General features: G+C 36.6%; 1 protein-coding gene across 2 annotated transcripts in view; it reads right to left on the bottom strand.

Moving 5' to 3' along the window:
• LOC111149085 (methylenetetrahydrofolate dehydrogenase (NADP+ dependent) 2 like) overlaps window positions 1–20,409 on the bottom strand; it is a 112,126-nt gene extending 91,717 nt beyond the window's left edge. Inside the window, exons 1-2 of one of the 2 annotated variants that reach the window (XM_022505998.1) lie at window positions 20,229–20,409; window positions 19,320–19,442 (exon numbers count right to left, since the gene is read on the bottom strand). In XM_022505998.1, coding sequence (XP_022361706.1) covers window positions 19,320–19,442; window positions 20,229–20,382 — 277 coding nt within the window. In that variant the 5' untranslated portion in view covers window positions 20,383–20,409. The remainder of the gene's footprint in view (window positions 1–19,319; window positions 19,443–20,228) is intronic. The other variant, XM_022505997.1, reaches the window with a different exon arrangement.

A 20,409-nucleotide genomic window follows, 5' to 3' on the forward strand; every position in this document is an offset into this window, starting at 1 on the left:
TTTACTTTAAATTCAATTTGCCAGCATGAAACTCCAAAGTTTCTTACAGATACACCAGTAGTAATCTGAATTATGTTCATACAGAAATTGGGTCTTTGTGAACAATCAACAGTTGTCGATGCAGACACTTAACGACTGAGCCACCCAGGTGCACCACAAAATGCATCTCAAAGTATAGTCCTATTGCTGCTATTTAAAAAAAAGTTATCCGGAAAACACTGGGGAGTCACTAGACACAGACAGATCTGGACATCTGAAAAACAGGAATGGCACTCAGAGAATTGCCCATTTTGGAGGCTTTCCTAGACATAGGACAGCTAGAACTTGGATAGACATCTGTGGTCCTACGTGCTTAAGGAATCAAGGCACAAAGTTTGAGACTATCACAGGAGCTGAAAATTGAAGGGATATATCCAGAAAAGGAGAAAGGTACAGAGTAGAGCCTCAAAGTGTTATCTATAAATTCTGCCCAATTCTCTGACCCCTAATCAACATACACATGAGAAAAACTCCAAGAAGCCCATCAAGGCTCAGAGAACTACACAGAGATTGCACATGTAGTTCAGCAAAAGCAAAGCAAAACGTGAAGTCCTCAATGTGATAGGCATTTACAAAAAAACTTACAGGGTGCCTGGGTGGCTCAGTCAGTTAAGCATCTACTTTTGGCTCAGGTCATGATGCTAGAGTCCTGGCATCAAGTCCCTCGTCGGGCTCCCTACTCAGTGGGAGTCTGCCTCTCCCTCTACCCTTCCCCCTGGTCTCTTTCTCTCCCTTGCTCTCTCTCTCTCTCTCTCTCTCTCAAGTAAATAAATAAAATCTTAAAAAAAAAACAACAACAAAACTTATAGCTAACTTATACTTAATAATGGAATACTCAATCTTTTTCCTCAAGAAAAGAAGACAAGAGTGTCACTCCCACCATTACTATCCAGTGTTTTACTGGAGATCTTAGATAATGTGATAATACAAGGAAAATTAAAAAGAGGCCTAAGATTGGAAAGGAAGAACTGAAACACCCTAGCCACAGACGGCATGGTTATTAATGCAGAATATCCTAAAAAATTAAAAAAAAATAAAAGAACTGATAAAGTGGATTTTGCAAGACCACAGAGTACAAAATCAAAATCAATACAAAAAAATCAATTATTGGGACACGTCGGTGGCTCAGTCAGTGAAGCCTCTGCCTTCGGCTCAGGTCATGATCCCAGGGTCCCGGGATTGAGTTCCGCATTGGGCTCCCTGCTTAGCAGGGCATCTGCTTCTCCCTCTACCTGCTGCTCCCCCCACTTGTGCCCTGTCTCTCTCTCTCTGACAAATAAATAAATAAAATCTTTTTTTAAAAAATCTGTTGTAGGGGCACCTAGGTGGCTCAGTGGGTTAAAGCCTCTGCCTCCGGCTCAGGTCATGATCCCGGGGTCCTGGGATGGAGCCCCGCATTGGGTTCTCTGTTCAGCAGGGAGCCTGCTTCCTCTTCTCTCTCTCTGTCTGCCTCTCTGCCTACTTGTGATCTCTGTCTGCCAAGTAAATAAATAAAATCCTAAAAAAAAAAAAAATCTATTGTATTTCTGTATATAAGGAGTGACTAATTGAAAATGAAATGTTAAAAATACACCTTACAATAGTTAACCAATCATAACACACTTAGGAGTAAATTTTTAAAGTTTGAGGGTGACCTCTACAATGAGAACTAGAAAACATCACTGACAGATGACCTAAGTAAATGGAAGGTATGCTGTGTTCATGGACTGAAAGATTCAATAGTGTTAAGTTGTCAATTCTTCCAAATTGATCAATAGCTTCAATGTAATCTCAATCATAATTTTATGAGGTTTTTTGGTAGAGGCTGACTGATTCTAAAATTTATATGACCAGGCACAGGAAAATCCAAAGCAATCTTAAAAGTGAGTGAAGTTGGAGGACTCACAACACCTGACTTCAAGACTCGCTCCACAGATAACAGCAATCAGGATGGCATGGTACTGGTGTAGGGATAGGCATATACACCAGTGGAACAGAATAAAGAGCCCAGCTTTAGATTCACACTTACACAGTCATCTGATTTTTTATAAGATGCTAAAGCAATTCAATGGAGAAAGGAAAATCTTTTCAACAAAAAGCACTTGAACAACTTGACAGCCATACTGGGGAGTGGAGGGGAACTGAACCCTAGTAATCTCTACTTCAGAGAATACAGAAAATTTTATTACAAATGGATTATAAATCTAAACATAAAAGCTAAAACTGAATAGTTTCTGGGTGAAAACTTTAATTTGTGTGCTAGATACAGGCAAAATTTTCTAAGAATACAAAACGTAAAGGACAAAAGAAAAAAACTGATCAATTCAGCTTCAGAAACATTAAAATCTTATGCCCATGAAAAGACACCATTAACAAAACGAATACCAAGCCAAAGACTGGGAGAAAATATTTGCAAAACCCGTACCTGACAAAGAACTTGCATCCAGTTATATAAAGAACTCTCAAAACTGAATCTTAAAAAGAAAATAAATCAATTTTTTAAAATGAGTTTAATACACAAGCAGGCATTCTACAAAGGAAGGTATTCATATGGGAAACATGCATGTGGGAAAACAAACAAACAAACAAACAAACAAACAAACACAACAGACCAGCGGTTCCCTAGGAATGAGGATGAAGGTAGGTACAGGGACTGACTGGAAAGGAACATGAGAAAACTCTCTCAATTCATAAGCAAAACAAAACAAAACACTTGTTATTCTGATAGGGGTTTAAGTTACATGAGAGTTTACATTTTTTTTAAACTTAAGAAATAGTACGCTTAAGATGTGTGCATTTCAATGCAACATAAATTTCACCTAAAAACATGCATATTGATCTGTAGTTAATGATATGCACGCTGAAGTTTTAGGGACACACTGTGTGTTCTCACCTTTAAATGCTTCAAAAACAAGATGGGTTGATAAATGAACAAATGGGTAGATACATGACAAAGCAAAATAGCAACATGTTAACAATTATGGAATCTTGGTTGAGATTATATGGGTGTTCTCTGTACCATTCTTTTAACTCTTCTATACATTTGAAGTTTTTCATAATAAAATGTTGAAAAATTACAACCAAAAATTACAACAAAAATACAACCATTCCCCAACATCTTGATCCCCTTTACTATGCTCTCCTCTTTTTCTCACAGCACATCAACTTCTAATAAATATAAACGGATATTTATTACATTTATTTTCTATTGTCCATCTCTCCTGCTACTCCACGAGGAAAGAAATTTTTGTCTTTTTGTCTTTCTTGCCCTGATGTATTCCTACCACAAAGAACAGGGCCTGAGACAAGAGGGACTCGATAAACATTTGTTGCATAAATGATTACTATTATTATTGACTCATAGAAAAAAACTAGACAAAATCAGGGGATAACCAAGAACAATTAGAACAGGCCACCATAAGGAAAAGATGTCTGATCCTTCTAAAACCTCTGACATCCATCCTTTAAAAACATAATAAAAAACCAAAGGTCGCTTTCATTAAAATCTTTATTTGTCAGTATCTTTGTGTCAACATTGTTAAGTAACTGGCATTTTTACATCTTCCAATATAAAGCTGAAGTAAAAGACTCATGTTTGTCTGTTCTTTATTGATTTCTTCCTTTCAGGACTTGAAAAGTCAGAAATTTAAGGCAAAGTTTTATGCTTAAAGACAAAGTCCACACTCTGAAGACGAATATAGACCCTTGAAAATGTGCTCATTTATTCACTCAATAAATATTTACTGGGTGTCTACCATGTGCCCAATATTGTTCTAAAGATTTAGGATACATAGCGAACCAAAAAGACAAAATTTTTACCCCCTGGAGCGTATATTCTAATGGAATAAATGTCTTCCTAATCAAATTATTTAGCTATTGTCTCTTAATGAGTTAATTATTTTGTAGAAGTAAATAAGGGAGATACTTCTGGAAGCCGTGTTTCCTGTTCTCAAGCCAATAAGAAATATTTAAATCCTTTGGGTTCCACATCAAGGTTTTGAGACAGAAAATACTTATCAGGTGCTAAGTACTTGCCCAACATCATTTAAGAGTTGTTTCATCATTGAGGAGCGAGGGGACAAAAAAGGAATGGGAATTGAGTCTAATCTCACTTGCTACTCCACCCCCAAATATGAGAATTAGTAGAGCTTAGAGGTGGAGTGGGAGGTGTTGTCTAGGCCAGAAAGGGGTGGACCTGGCTGGCCCTTCACCCTTCCTTAGTCTCTTTCTCCTATAGCCACAGAAAATTCGCAGGACATTCCTAGGTCGACCTATTTTAAAGCCTGTGAAAAAAATTAATGGGAAGTGGGAACCTATACATAACACAAAGGTTGCTGCCTTTGCCCTTCGTAATTCTCTTAAGTGACCTAAAGAGTATATGGAGATCCAAAAGTTGCCCTGGTTTAAGCCCTTGGTTTCCTAGGCACTAGACACAGTGACTTCTGTCAAATGTACTACACTACACTCCAAGCAGTGTATATTCTACAGAGCAGAACACTCAGATGAGCGAGCACGTCTGCTCTGATGAGCTTCTCTAACACACAAGGGAAAAGAAGAGATGTGTTTGGGGGACCTCGCCTGCAAACTTTACAAGAGCAGCTGGTTTCACCCATGTCCTAACTACCTCTTTCCTCTAGTGCCTGGCACAGAGTTATACGCAGATCATTACGTCTTGTTTGAACTGGTAAATGAATAAAGAGGGTCAGAAGGCAGTCATACAAACAGATCTTTTAAAAAACTTTCAACGAAGAAATATTCAGATGTTTCAAAGGGCCTTTTGATTTTGGTAAATTCTTTATCAATGCAGAATGCACTCAAAAAATAAATTAGAATATCATGGTAAGGGAAAAATTTAAAAAAAGGTGAAAATAAAAAGAAGTAATCACAGTGGTTCCAGGAAATTCTGGATCTTGAAGATACTTTGAGTAGTCAGGCATCTTGAGTTACATGATGTAACCTGGTTATGAGAGCAATTGCTCAAAAAGAGGTAATTCTATAGATCTCAGTGACCTTGGGATGGCTCCCACCTGGGAGTAAATAGGGAGATACATACGTGGCTACCTGGACCAACCAATACTACTAATATGTAAATCAAATAAAAATAATTTACTCAGCTTCCACTATAAACTATTAGGCTTAAAAAAAAAAAAAAAAAAAAAACTGCTCAGTGCTGCCACCACTTGGTTAACATAACCACATGCAGGAGAATTATCTTCTACTTTGTTTGCCTTTCATATAATTTCTTTGATAAAAATGTTACCTGTTAGAAAAACATTTTTTTTTAAGTGAGAACATGCTATCACAGGGATAGCTTTGTTTCTTTGTAAACACTCAAACGATGTCCCAAACGATTTGAACAAAATACTGTTTGAAATCTGGCCTTTTTTTTTGAGTGAGCCTCAAATACAGAAATTGGTTACATAATAATTCACGGCTTGTGACACAACTTCAGTATTGGTTCAAGCATGGTCTGATTTTAAATAATTAATTATTTTTCATAATAAGCTAGGCATATGCAAATCCACCACCCAAAACAGAAGTTATGGCCTTGATAGCAATCTCTATTCAAGCACGCAATACATCCACTAAGCCATCCCTTTTCCTGCTCCAACATAATGGGAACTTCATTCTATATTCTGTGCTTATCATTCCCTTGACTTCCTTTCTACATAGTTTTATTGCATTTATTTGTATTCCTAAAAGATCTGTTTTTTTTAAACCATAGCTTTATTTAAGAATATTTGAATATAATAGACTATGTATACTTAAAGTGTATAAGTTGATAAGCTTTGATATATGTATATACCTGTGAAACCATCACCACAATCAGTGAGCACATTCACCACTCTGGAATTTCCTCAAACCCCTTTTCCTTCCTTTTTCCTGTCCTCTAACCTCCAACCATCAGTAACCACTTGTTATATCCCTCCAGAATGTATATGTTGAAGCCCCAAATCCTAATGTAATAGTATTTGGAGATGGGGCCTTTGGGAAGTAATTAGGTTTAGATGAGGTCATCAGGATGGAACCCTCAGGGTGGAATTGGTGCCCTTATAAAAAGAGATAAGAGAGAGTTTGCTTTCTTTCTCCACCTTGTGAGGATACAGAAGAAAAAAAGGGGACTGTCCAAAAGCCAAAAGAAGAGAGCTCTCACCAACTCTGACCATGCTGGTACTGATTTCAGATTTTTAGCCTTCAGAATTGTAAGGAAATAAAGCTCCTATGAAAATGCATATACAAGTCTTCATATTAACATGTGCTTGCTTTTCTTTTAGGTAAATATGTAGACATGAAATGGCTACACCATATAATGGATATACATTTAACTTTCTAAGACATGACCAAATTATTTTCAAAGGGAACCATTTTGCATTCCTATCAGCAACACCACCTCCTCACCAATATACGGTAAGATCAGTAGTCTTTCTCATTTCAGCCATTTCAACTGTTTAATAGTTTAATAGTATCTTATTACAGTTTCCACTTGAATTTCCCTAATAACTACTTATATTGAGTATCTATTCATGTAATTATTTCTTCTGTGATGAAGTGTCTGTTCAAATGTTTTGACCATTTCTGTTATTTATCCTGCTTGGTGTTCTCTGGGTTTGGTGTTTGTCTTTAATTTTGGAAAGTCTCAGCCAGTATTACTTCAAATCTTTTTTGTTGTTGTTGTTGTTCTGTTTCTCTCTTATCTTGGTATCCAATTGCATGAGTGCTTTTTTAAAATGGCCTACAATTCTTGGATGCTCTGGGGTTTTTTCCCGCTTCTTCTTCTTCTTTTTTTTTTTTTTTTAATTTTATTTAAAATATTTCTTTGCGTTTCAGTTTGAGAAGTTTCTCCTGGCATGTTCTCAAGCATATTATCCTTGGCCTGTCCAGTCTACAATTGAGCCCATCAAAGCATTCTTCTGTTAGAGTAGCTTTGATTTCTAGAATTTCTTTTTCATTCTTTCTGAGCGTTTCCATCTCTCTGATTTCCTTGCCCATCTGTTCTTGCATGTTATCTACTCTTTCCATTAGACCCCTTAATATATGAATCACAGTTACTTTAAATTCCCTCTTCAGTAATTCCAAAATCTGTGTCATAAGTGAATCTGGTTCTGATGCTTGTTTTGTCCCTTCAGACTGTTTTCATTTGCCTTTTGTCACAACTTGTGATTTTTTTGCTGCCACACCCAAAACTATAGGCCCAGGAGTTTCTCACTCTTAAACTGGCATACTTTGGCCTCCAAAAGCTCATCAAAATTCCATTTAGGAGTCTCTTTAAGATATTCGTGTATAGTCCCAGTAGCTTCTGTTCAATGTTGGTAGATCTTGGTTGTGACTCTGTATTCGCCTCTCTCCAGATTTTGGGATGGTGGTTTGCCCTACACCCTCAGTTCTCTGATGGTCAAGAAAAGGATTGATTTTCAGTTTGTTCAGCTTTTTCTGGTGGTAAGGACAAAAGGACTTACATTACTCTGGCTAGAAGTTGGCTTTTCTCAGTTAGGTTGTTTTTATTTTCTTGACAGAGATTGTTGAGAGCTCTTCATATATTCTGTATATTCCTATGTTGTCAGATATATGCCGTGCAAATATTTTCTCTTTGTAGTCTATTTTAAAATTTGTTTCTATTAAGGTATAATTAAACTCTAACACTATATTAGTTTCAGGTATACAACGTGGTTTGATATTTGCATATATTGCAAAATGATCACCACAACAATCTAGTTAAAATCCATCACTATACAGTTACATTTTTTTCTTATGATGAGAACTTTCAAGATCTACTCTAAGTAACTTTCATATATGCAATATAGTATTAATTTTAGTACATGCTGCACATCATATGCCCATGACTTATTTTGTAACTGAAGGTTTGTACCTTTTAAGATTTTTGATTAATTTTCAAATTGGGAAGTGTTAATAATCTTCCAACCATGTTACTCATCTTCAAAGCTGTTTCAGCTATTCTAAGTATTTCATATTTCCATATGAATTTGACACTCTGATTGTCTACTGCTACAAAAAAGTATGATGGGATTTTGACTGAGACTGCCTTGAATCTACAAATCAATGTAAAAGTAACTGACATTTTAACAACATTTAGTCTTCTAGTCCATGAACATAGTGTATTGATCCACTTGTTTAGGTTTTATTTCATTTCTCTTAGGAACGTTGTAGTTTTTGATGTACAGGTTTTTCTCACCTTTTGTCAAATTTATGCTTAATGATTTCATTTTTTGATGTTATTTAAATTTTTTTCATTTCAATACCTGATGTTTGATGCTAATACACAAAATATCAGTTGCATTTTCCGTATTAATCTTGTATCTTTCAACTTTGCTAAAATCACTTATTAGTAGTATGAGTAGCCCTTTTTTTCCCCCTAGATTCCAATGGATTTTATACATAGACAGTTGTATTATTTGTTTTTTTTCTTCTTCTTGCCTTATTGTGCTGCTTAGAATTTCGAGTACAATGTTAAACCGACATCCTTGACTTCTTCCTCATCACAGGAGGAAAACATTCAGTCTTTCATAATCAGTTATGTTAGCTATAAATTTTTCACACATGCCCCTTAATCAGTTTGAGGACATTCCCTTTTATTATTAGTTTTATGATGGCCTTTTATCAGAAATCAATGATAAATCTTACCAAATATTTTATCTGTATCTATTGAGATGATCATATGACTGTTCATATTTAGTTTGTTAACGTGATTAAATACATGTTTGATTTCCTAATTTTAAAGCAATGTTGCATTCCTGGAATAAAACCCTTTTGGTCATAAGGAATGATCCCCTTTATGTATTGCTAGATTTTGTTAGCTTTTGTTAATATCTTTTACATTTATGTTCATAAATGATACCGGTCTATGGCTTCCCTTTTTTGTAATGTCTTTGCCTGGTTTTTGGTATCAGGGTAATAGTGGCCTCACATAATGAGTACGGGAGTATTTCTTCCTTTTTAGCATTATTTTTTCCTTAAACATTTCATAGAATTCACCAGTGAAGCCAACTGAATATGGAGCATTCTTTGTGGAACTAATTTTAACTACAAAGTCAACTTTTTAAAAAAATTTTTTATAAACATATAATGTATTATTAGCCCCAGGGGTACAGGTCTGTGAATTGCCAGGTTTACACACTTCACAGCACTCACCATAGCACATACCCTCAAAGTCAACTTTTTAATAGAATTAATCACATTATCTACTTTTTTAAAAAGATTTTATTTATTTATGACAGAGAGAGATAGCAAGAGAGGGAACGCAAGATGTTGAAGAGAGAGAAGCAGGCTCCCCACTGGGCAGGGAACCCAATATGGCGTGTGATCCCAGGACGCTGGGATCACCACCCAAGCCAAAGACAGATGCCTAAGGAACTTTTGAGCCACCCAGGTGCCCCACATTACCGACTTCTTGAATGGGCCTTGGCAGTGTGTGTCTCTCAAAAAAGCTTTTCACTTCATCAAAGTTATCAAATTACTTGGCATAAAGTTGTTCGAAATATTCCCTTTTATCCTTTTAATTGCCTTGGAATCTGTGTGATGTTACCTCTCTCATTCCTGATATTGGTAATTTGTATCTTTTTTTTTCCTTGATCAGTTTACCTTTTGTTTCATTCATTTTCTTTACTATTTGTTTTCTATTTTATTAATTTCTGCTTTGACCTCTATTATTTTCTTTCTTGTCTTTCCTTTGTCTTTAACTTGCTTTTTTTTTCTAGTATCTTAAGGCAGAAGCTGAGGTTAAGTTGGGATCTATCTACTTTTCTAAGGTAGGTATTATTAAGTATAAAGGTACTATATATTTCCTCCACATACTGCTTTAGCAGCATACCATAAATTTCGATATGCTGTGTATTCATAAAAAGTTAAAAATAATTTCTAACTTCCCTTTTTTTAATTCAATGCATGGATTATTTAGAAGGGTGTTATTTAGTTTCTAAGTATTTGGAAATTTCCAGATATTTTTCTATTAGTTATTTTTAATTTAATCCATTGCAATCAGGGAAAACACTTTGGGCAACGTGAATCTTTTTATATTTGAGATTTGTTTTATGGTCTAGAATACATAATTTCTTAGTAAATGTTCTATGTAAACCTAAGAAAAAAATGTGTTTTCTGTCGTTTGCTGGGATAGTGGTCTACAAATGTCAATTAGGTCAAACTGAAATCCTTATAGATTTTCTGTTTTCTCAATTATTGAGAAATAGGTATTGAAATCTATGATTATAATTTTGGATTTGTCTACTTTTCTTTTAGTTTTTTGTTTTTCTATTAGTTTTTTATTGCAGCTTTCTTCTTAGGTATGTAAGTGATTAAAATTGTTATTTCTGGGGTGCCTGGGTGGCTCAGTCATTAAGCATCTGCCTACAGCTCAGGTCACAAATCCAGGGTCCTGGGATCAAGCCCTGCATCAGGTTCGCTGCTCAGAAAGAAGCCTGCTTCTCCCTCTCCCACTCCCCCTACTTGTGTTCCCTCTCTCGCTGTGTCTCTGTCAAATAAAATAAACTCTTCCAAAAAAAAAAAAAGATTGTTATTTCTTTTTGATAAATGGATCCCTTTATTACTGTGGCATGACCTTTTTAATCCCTAATAATATTCATTGCTCTAAAATACACTTTGCCTGATATTAACATAACCATTCTAATTTTCTTTTAATTGGTGTTAACATGGTATATCTTTTCCATCCTTGCTAATAACCTCTCTGTGTCTTTACAGTCGAAGTGTGCTTTTTGCATGCAGCATACAGTTGGCTCTTGTTTTTATCCAATCTGACAACCTCTGACATTTTTTTTTTTTTAAGATTTTATTTATTTGACAGAGACAGATCACAAGTAGGCAGAGAGGCAGGCAGAGAGAGAGAGAGAGGGAAGCAGGCTCCCCGCTGAGCAGAGAGCCCGACGTGGGACTCGATCCCAGGACCCCGAGATCATGACCCGAGCTGAAGGCAGCGGCTCAACCCACTGAGCCACCCAGGTGCCCCAACCTCTGACATTTTATTGGGTTATTTACAACATTATATTTTATGTGATTAAAATTATCATCTTTACATGTGATTTCACTGTTGTCTTTCCCCCCCTTTTTCTTTTTTCCTTTAGAATAATTATTTTTAGTGATTTCATTTTATTTCCTTAATTGGTTTACTAGCTATAACACTTTATTGTGATTTTTTTTTTTAGTGGTCACTTGTGCTTCTATTATATATACTTTTAATTTATCTCAGTCTATCCTCAAGTGATATATAACTTCCACACAGTATAAAAATCTAACATTAATATCCTACCATTCTTCTCTCCCAACTTTTATTTATTGTTGTACATTTTAGTTTCATTTATGTTACAAACCACATATTACATAGTTTTTGTTTTTGGTTAAATATCAATTCTAAGATGATTTGAATGATAAGAAAAATATGATATGTATTTACTCACATAGCTACCATTTCCAGTGCTCTTCGTTCCTTTGGATAGACATGTATTTTCATCTGATATCACCTCCTTCTGTCCAAAGGACTTCCTTTAACACTTTTTTGTACTATGGGTCTGCTGATGATTGTTTTCAGCTCTGTCTGGGTTCTCCTCTCCCTAAATTTCTGAAAAAATACTTTATCTTGCCTTTGTTTTAAGACAGTTTCGCTGAGTACAGAATTCATGATTGACAGTTTTTTTTTTCCTTTTCAATACTTTAAAGCTCAAACTATTTGCTTGCTTTCTAGCTTACATTGTTTCTAACAAGAAACGTCCTGTCTTTCTTCTTTGTGTTCCTCTATATGTTAATGCAATCCCCTCACCCCCGCTACTTTTAATATTTTTTCTATCACACTGTTTTGGAACAAGTTGATTATGATGTTTCTGGTATAGTTTTCTTCATATTGTATGGCTTTAAGTTTGTTGAGCTTCTTAGATCTGTAAGTTTATAGTTGTCATCAAATTTGTGTGTGTGTGTGTGTGCATGTGTGTTTTAATCTGAAATCTGAGTCACTTATGAAAGGATACTTAATTCTTATTCATAAAGCTCCAAAAGAATCCTACTTCCCTCCTTCTTAAAATCTGCAATCATTCATAACACCTTGCTTCCATGATAACTGTAACAAAAAGAGGAGTGGCAAGGGAACACAACAGCTTTTAGCCATTCTCAGTCCAGAAATGGCTCCAAAAAAGTCACTTCCCCTCACAATCCAGTAGAGAGTAGTCACATGGCCACAACCTAGTTGCTCTGAGAAGCTGGGACATGTGAGGGAACATATGGCTATTGGAGAAGTTTTTCTGCCACAGAAAAAGGCAGCATTGAAACTAAGAACAACAGAATTAAAATAATTTCAGAGGACGTGAGCTGGGAAGCGCTCTGTGAGACCATGGCATTTAAGCTAAGACCTGAAGGGTAGAAAGAAGTCAGTTCTGGTATGTTTAAAAGAGAATCTATATAGTTAAGAGGTCAGAGGTTAAAGCCCCATTCACGTAATAAATATGCATTATCCTGGCATGTCTTCTATGTAATAAATACTATAGGTATAGAAAGATTTCAGGGGTACAGAGATAGAAGATCCTCATCAAATCTTGAACAGTGTCAGAACTTATACACCACTCTTAGAAAATACGCAGAAGGATGAGACTTGAATTAAAACAATCAAAAAAAGCAGTCGCTGGGAAGCTACAGGTTTCAGTCATTCCAGCAGCAACATTCACTAAAAGTCTACCATGATACAGAGTGGATTTCAGAATAAAATATTAACTGCAATTCTCCCTACTTTGGTGGAACTAGCAGTCCAGTGGAGGAAACATATTACTAAAAAAGTAATAAAATATTCCATGTGGAACTGTCCCAAAGACTCATACACAGAATGGGCTTTCTTCCTAGAGAAAGAGCGAAAATATTGCAATAAAGTTCAAGTCAAAATTTGGATATCAGTTAGAAATAAACAGAATAAATGGCTCTACAAACATGAAGAAGTCCAGAGTGATGAAATTTCCTACGCTTGTCAAGAACATTAAAAAATAAAGCAATAAGTATTCTGTATACATAAATTGTATAATCTCTTAAGAAAAGCAATATGGCCAAGACTTTTTTTCTCCAAATGAATAATTAAGTTTTAGGCAATGCATATATCAATATCCCCATTTTTATGCTTACTAATTATTAGAAAAGTTTATCTTTGTTAAATCAACACAATAAACTCTAACTTTTCTTACACAATTCCTCCAGATTTAATCCTTTAATCCTAGATTTCATTCTAATTTTTCTGTTTAATCCTCTTACATGAATTGGAAGATGTTAATATCAAAGACTTCAACCTTGATAATTAAAGGGAAACAGTTGAAAAGCTATGTTAGAATAAGACAGATAAGACGGAATGAGTTTTCCCATTCTACCTAATAATTTTGTTTTAGAAATAGATGAAAAGTAGACTTCAGAAAGCAAGAAAACATACGGAGATGAGCAAGCGTCTCTCTCGGCACCTGCCCTGCAGTCTCCGTTGTAGGATGATGATTATGGCTGAAAGGACACTATCATTCCTTCTCCTGGCATTGCTTTATGACTCACTACCTCCCTGACCTCACACAAGATTCTCAGTTCACTTCATATCCTTAACTATACACCACAGATTGAAAAAAAACAGCACCTACTGGTAAGAGTAGTTGTGGGTATTAAATGATTTACTATATAGAAAGCACTTTGGAACAGTGCCTGGCAATAGTAAATGGTAAATATTTGCAATTACGCATACCAGTAATAGTTGTTGTCATAAAGCAATAGTAAAACACCACATTAAAATATCATTTAGTGCTTGCTGTTTATAGGGTTATATCTGAATGCTTTCATACAGTTCATATAATTGAAATCCATTTAATCCAAACTTCTCCTGTACCAAATCCCATACTATAACAAATAGTTATGCCAAATTTCCAGCACACTTTAAGCTTCTAGATATTTTAATTTCTCTTCATTGTTTTAGTTAGAAAAGAATGGCTCTCAATGTTTAAAGCTCATTATTTCAGCCTTTTTTTTCACATTACATACTGATCCATACCCTACAAATGACATAACTTTTAACATAATATCACTTCAATAGATATAACTCAATAAAAGCTAAACACAAAAAATACCTGATTAGGAGAAAAAATATACAGAACATGAATAGCAGACATCTTTCTGGCCTTGACAAAATGACCACTTACGATGTGAACAGACAGCACACAGTCAGGATAGGAGTAGGGAAGCATCTCATGTGACTGTTTTTATTTCTCTGCAGTTCGTGGATCAGCTTCAGGAAAACAGTCAGGCTGCATGACTGCAGACACACAGTTATATCCTGACCACTTCCAATCCTGACCAAATCTGCACCCCTTTGGAACATAAAAGGGGGTCTGTCCTGAGACAGACTCATTACTACTGAACAAGGCAGAATTCTATCTCATTTCTTTGGTTTTTATCCAAATGAGATGCGTGGAAGCTGTTTGTATACTCTGATTAATCTTATGCAAACTTGTCCTGCAACATCAGAATTTTAATTCTAAGTTAGAATTTCTTTTACTCAAGATACTGGCCTAATTGTGAAAAATAACCTCCCTTTTCTAATCATGACATAATTTAGAATCCACATTATTAAGCAAATGATAGAAAACTAGAGGTGTGATCAACGAGAATCATCTCATTTGCTCATTTGCTCATTGTTTCACTGATTTGTTGCAATCATCTTATCAAGACCTGGATGGGAGGGGGTATCTCAACCTGCTTCCACATAGCCAACCTACCAAAATGACTAAAGGAGTTCCATTTCTTCTGTAAAATTTGGAAGCTGATACTCAGGGCTTGATGAAGAAACCAGAAAGCAGTGTTTTTAACTCCTGCCCATACCAGTTGACCTTCATGATACTCAAGTGACAATTGTGTGTATTTCTTACACTGTTTTTGCTGGTTTTTTCCACAATAAATATGTACTTTAATTAAAAATAGTATAAACAAAAAATATATAATAAATATAATATAAAATACAATAAAATATAATAATAACAATGGAGTGTGAGAAGAAAACAGTTGCAATTTCTATAAAAACTAAATTGAATATTTTGGAAAAACTCTTAAGAACTAAAATGAATTAGTAAGGATTTAGATACGGATAAGACAATCATGAAGATTTGGAGTTGTTTTTTTTTTTTTTTAAGATTTGGAGATTTAAAAAATATTTTATTGGGGCGCCTGGGTGGCTCAGTGGGTTAAAGCCTCTGCCTTCGGCTCGGGTCATGGTCTCGGGGTCCTGGGATGGAGTCCCACATTGGGCTCTCTGCTCAGTGGGGAGCCTGCTTCCTCCTCTCTCTCTACCTGTTTCTCTGCCTGCTTGTGATCTCTGTCTGTCAAATAAATAAATAAAATCTTTAAAAAAAATTATCTATCTATTTATCTATCTATTTATTTATTTAGAGAGCACAAACAGGCAGAGGGAAAGAAGGAGAGGGGAGAGAATCCCAAGTAGACTCCACACTGAGTGCAGAACCCGAAGTGGGGCTCAATCTCACAACCATGAGATCATGACCTGTGTCAAAATCAGGAGTCAGATGCTTAACTGACTGAGCCACCCAAGAGCCCCAGATGGGGAGATAGTTTAAAAATCAATATGAATTTTCACTGAGATAGCTTCATCTCAAACTGAAAATGAGAGGCAATGAATCGCAGGTATTATTAATGCCAGAAAATGATTCAAAATTCCAATCAGTAGGTTCCAAAGAGCTGTGGACCCCCATCAAAAGATCGATGAATGAATGAGTATTTAAATGATTTATGTTATAATACAATATTTAAGGTAAATACGCATTGTTTTATGATAACCAGCTTTTTCTGTTGACCAACATACCATATGTCCCAGTATCTTGTAGATTAAGTGGGGTAAGTAATGTAGACGAGTCTCCTCATATATAAAATACAGAAGAAAGTCCCTACTCATAAGGCTGCCTTGAGGATTAGATAAAACTCTCCCTGTCAAGGAATACTTGCCACACAGTACAACACATTACTCACTGGCTAACACTGATGTGCTGGTGAGGGGTAACATAATAGCTGAAAGTAATGGCATCAGGAGCCAGTCTTCTGGACTCACATCCCAGCTCAATTACTTACCAGCTCCAGCGGCCTTAAGGGAAGTGACTCAACCACTCCTTGCTTCAAATCCTTCATTAGTAAAATGTTCATAACTCCAACCCCTAAGGGTTATCGTGAGAATTCAGTGAAGTAATAACATGTAAAGTGTTGAGACACAACAAATGCTTAATGTAATACATTTCAGCCAGTATTATTTCGTATATTAGTGGCTTTTCAGCAAGATAGAGACTTGTCCTTTCTTGCTTCGCCTGGGTGGCTCAGGGGTTAAGCCCCTGCCTTCCGCCCAGGTCATGTTCTCAGAGTCCTGGGATTGAGCCCCGGCATCGGGCTCTCCACTTGGTGGGGAGTCTGCTTCTCCCTCTGCCCTTGGCCCTGCTTGTGCTCTCTCCCTCTAGCTCTGTGGTCTATCTCTCTCTCTAATAAGTAAAGAAAAAAGAGAATTGTCCTTTCTTGGAGCACCCAGATATTTGTTATTACCTTTGGTCCTTTTGCCTCTGTGCTTCTTACCATCTAAACTGAACACAGAACAAAGCAATTTATTTATACAGACAGATCAACAGTGCCATCTAGTGGCAATTCGCCAAATGTGAAAGGTTGCCCAAAAATGGTAAAATTTCTACCGACAGAAACTTAATTTTTAAGACAAACTCAATCTAATGTTTTAAATTTGTAAATTTATAAATTTGTGACATTTTTATAACTATTTGAATTCAATACAAATACAGGTGGGAGAAATTTTTTTTCTTTTTTAAGATTTTATTTATTTATTTGACAGAGAGAGAGCACAACCCAGGTGCCCCAGGTGGGAGAAATTTAAAAAACCAAACCATAAGAAGATTGCTTGGCATATAGAGCAAAAAAAAAAAAAAAAAAAAAAAAAAGACTTTTTTTTAATATAAACCAAACAACTGGGCTTAAGCCACTGCCAAATTTTTTGGGACCAATCTGTCATGTTAATAAACCGCTCGGAATTAGAAATGTAAATTTCTGGGGCACCTGGGTGGCTCAATGGGTTAAGCCGTTGCCTTTGGCCTGGGTCATGATCTCAGGGTCCTGGGATCGAGTCCCGCGTCGAGCTCTCTGCTCAGCAAGGAGCCTGCTTCCCTCTCTCTCCCTCTGCCTGCCTCTCTGTCTACTTGTGATCTCTCTCTGTCAAATAAATAAATAAAAATCTAAAAAAACAAAAAAAAACAAACAAAAAAAGAAATGTAAATTTCTGGTGCAATTTGGACAGCACAAAACTTAGGTACTAAGGCATTAAGTTCTACTGCTGGATAAAGTATCCTGTTAATACCATAAAAAGATCTCATGCAATAGCACCATTGAGCTTTTGCTTTTTGCAAAATATACAGAATTCAAAATTACTGCCTTCTGTGCTCTACTGGCAGTCCTGACTGTAGTCAGTTGAAATAGGTCTGAATTTCAGAGCCACCATTTAATTAAAGAACACCAGTTGTCCAATAACACAGTGCAGATGTCAGAAACTGCAGTAAATTAACTGAGTAGTGATTATGTAAGAGCGGTCAGCCCTCTGATTCTCCAATCACTATGTAAATAGAGATGAGCATCAGTGAGAACATGTCACTGCCTTCCAATCTGTTGGGGACCGGTCACAGCTCATTCGTTATTCAGCTCAAACATAAGCAGCAAATCATCTCTCCTCCTTGTCTCCCAGCGAGCAGCTCATGTGACATTTCACAAAAGTAGATCACTGACAAAGGGGAGTAACCTATAAAGGTCACAGGGCAGTAAAGAAAATGCAGCAACACTGGAAGTGAAGTGAGATGTGGACAGAAGGTCTGGAAACAGGGACAACAAAGCAAAGAGAGCAGAGGCCCGGGCCCACCGGAAGGTAAGGACCATGAACGCAGAAGACAAGATGAAGCCACTTTGGGAGGATTCTAGTTGAGCGTAAATGGACTGTCCAAGAACTAGGTGATGCTGGAATGTTGACATGGTGCCCTTAGGAGCAATGTGGCTGTGAGCCACAGGAGCTTAGTGAAGGCCAACTGTTTCCCACAAATGAAGAAAGTTCTTGTGACAAAAAGGACGACAATATCCCAGAGTAAGTGGCACCAGCATAAAACATCACATTAAAGAAACTCTCAGGGATACTTCACAACTCTGAAAAAAACTACAAACCCCAGGAAGATCGCTAGGCAAATGATTACAAAGGACAAAATGGAAGCTGACCCAAACTTAGAAAGGGATATATAATCTAGTCCACCAAGGCACAGGAAAGACACCTGCCCTATACTATATTTTAAGTTACATAATGAGAAGAAGGCAAGTTACTGTTCAACTCCGCTGATCAAGTTTTTTGCAAAGAAATAACTTTAATTCTTAATGTTTCTAAGTTTACTTATTTTTTTTTTTTTAGAGAGAAGTGGGGAGGGGCAGAGGAAGAGGGGGAGAGAGAATCTTAAGCAGACTCCATGCCCAGTATGGACCCCTATGTGGGGCTCAATCTCACAAACCTGAGAGCATGACCTGAGCCAAAATCAACAGTCAGACACCCAACTGACTGAGCCACCCAGATGCCCCTCGAAGTTTTTGGTTTTGTGTGGTTTTGCTTTTTAAAGATTTTATTTATTTATTTATTTGAATGAGAGAGAATGAAAGTGAGCAAGCATGAGAGAGGGAAGGTCAGAGGGAGAAGCAGACCCCCCCCACTGAGCAGGGAGCCTGATGCAGGAGGTGATCCCAGGACCCCAGGATCATGACTTGAGATGAAGGTAGTCGCTCAACTGACTGAGCCACCCAGGAGCCCAGCCCCTCAATGTTTTTAATGTTTTAAATTATAGTATACTGAACAAATATTAGTTTTACTTTTTTTTTTTTATCTCCCTATACATTTATGAACCACAGTGAGTTAATGTCTTGGGAGAACATTTCAAAGGTCACAGAAGAGCTGTTATTTTTCCTATTGATTTTTAAGATCGGTTCACCTGGTTTCAGCTTACACACTCATTTTTATGGTCTCGCACTACTTTGTAAAGCGAGGACTGCATGTAATTTTTGCCTAAATTTTTCTTTCACAAGTTTCCGTCATTGTAAGCATAAGTCCTTTGGGATTTGTCAACAATTACATGCTAGTCTAATAGCTAGTCCCTTCATGAATGTATTTTCTAAATTACTTGTGGTGTCACGATACAATGTCAAAAGATGCCTTTTAACCTAAAACCAAAGCAGACATGTAGAAGAGCCTTAGGTACCTGGTAGTGGCAACTGAACTAATATACCGCTGACTCTTGGGTCCATATTCAGTTGATCAGTTATGTCCAAAAGTTCTTCCTGAGAAACATCCTTAGGTTTTAGAATGATCTCACTACAGATCCCTGGAAGAAAAACAAATATAGAAAGTCACTTGACTAACAAAGATGTGGTTTTCCATTCATGGTATCTTACATGATGTGCAATTGGTTTCCTCTCCTCCCGTCCGACTGGAAGGAAAGGCCCTTCTACAAAATGATGCTCAAAGCACCATTAAAAGGGATTTCTCACATAGCTCAGATGTCTTCTTATGATTCACATGGGTTCTTTTGGCCCAGTAGCCCACTGCATTTATTGGTGATAAACTAGTGTTAGTGGATTTGAATACAGTAAAGATACCAATACAGCAGAGTGAACTGGCCAGATTTATTATCTGATCAACCAGATATAATAAAAATGGGCCTTTTAAAAATAATCGCAATATAGTTGACATACAAGTATTACATTGGTTTTTCTAGGGTACAACTTGGTGATCTGACAAGTCTATTCATTTTGCTGTGCTCATCACAAGTGCAGCTACCACCTGTCACCGGACAACCCTATTAAAATACCATTGACCAAATTTCTTATGCTGTGCCTAAAAATGGGCCCTTTAAATGTGCAGTGTTCTCCTGACATGTCACCATAGGATCTGAAGTCACGCTAAGTGAATTCAGTAGGAAAGTTGAAGAAAAAGATTAAGAAATGAACATAAACTTTGGTAATGAATCTCTAACAATAATAGTTAAAAACAGTAAATGTTATTCAAATAGCACTTATTTGATAATTATCACTGATAATTATCACATTTGAAGTGTGATACTTCCAGAACACATGATTTAGTAACAAGAACAACGAAAATGCATCCCCACCTACAGCGGAGGCGGCTCTGATCTTCTTCCTGACGTACGTATGACTTGCCGGGTTATCCCCCACTAAAATGATACTGAGGTGAGGTCTTCTGTTCCCAAGGGAAATCCATGACTCCACACCTGCCTGTATTTCTTTCTGGATTTGTTTGGCCATTTCAGTTCCTGAGATAATAACGGCATT

Source organism: Enhydra lutris, unplaced genomic scaffold (assembly GCF_002288905.1).
Source record: "Enhydra lutris kenyoni isolate GAN:26980312 unplaced genomic scaffold, ASM228890v2 scaffoldscaffold21, whole genome shotgun sequence".
In the NCBI taxonomy this organism is placed as follows: Eukaryota; Metazoa; Chordata; class Mammalia; order Carnivora; family Mustelidae; genus Enhydra; species Enhydra lutris.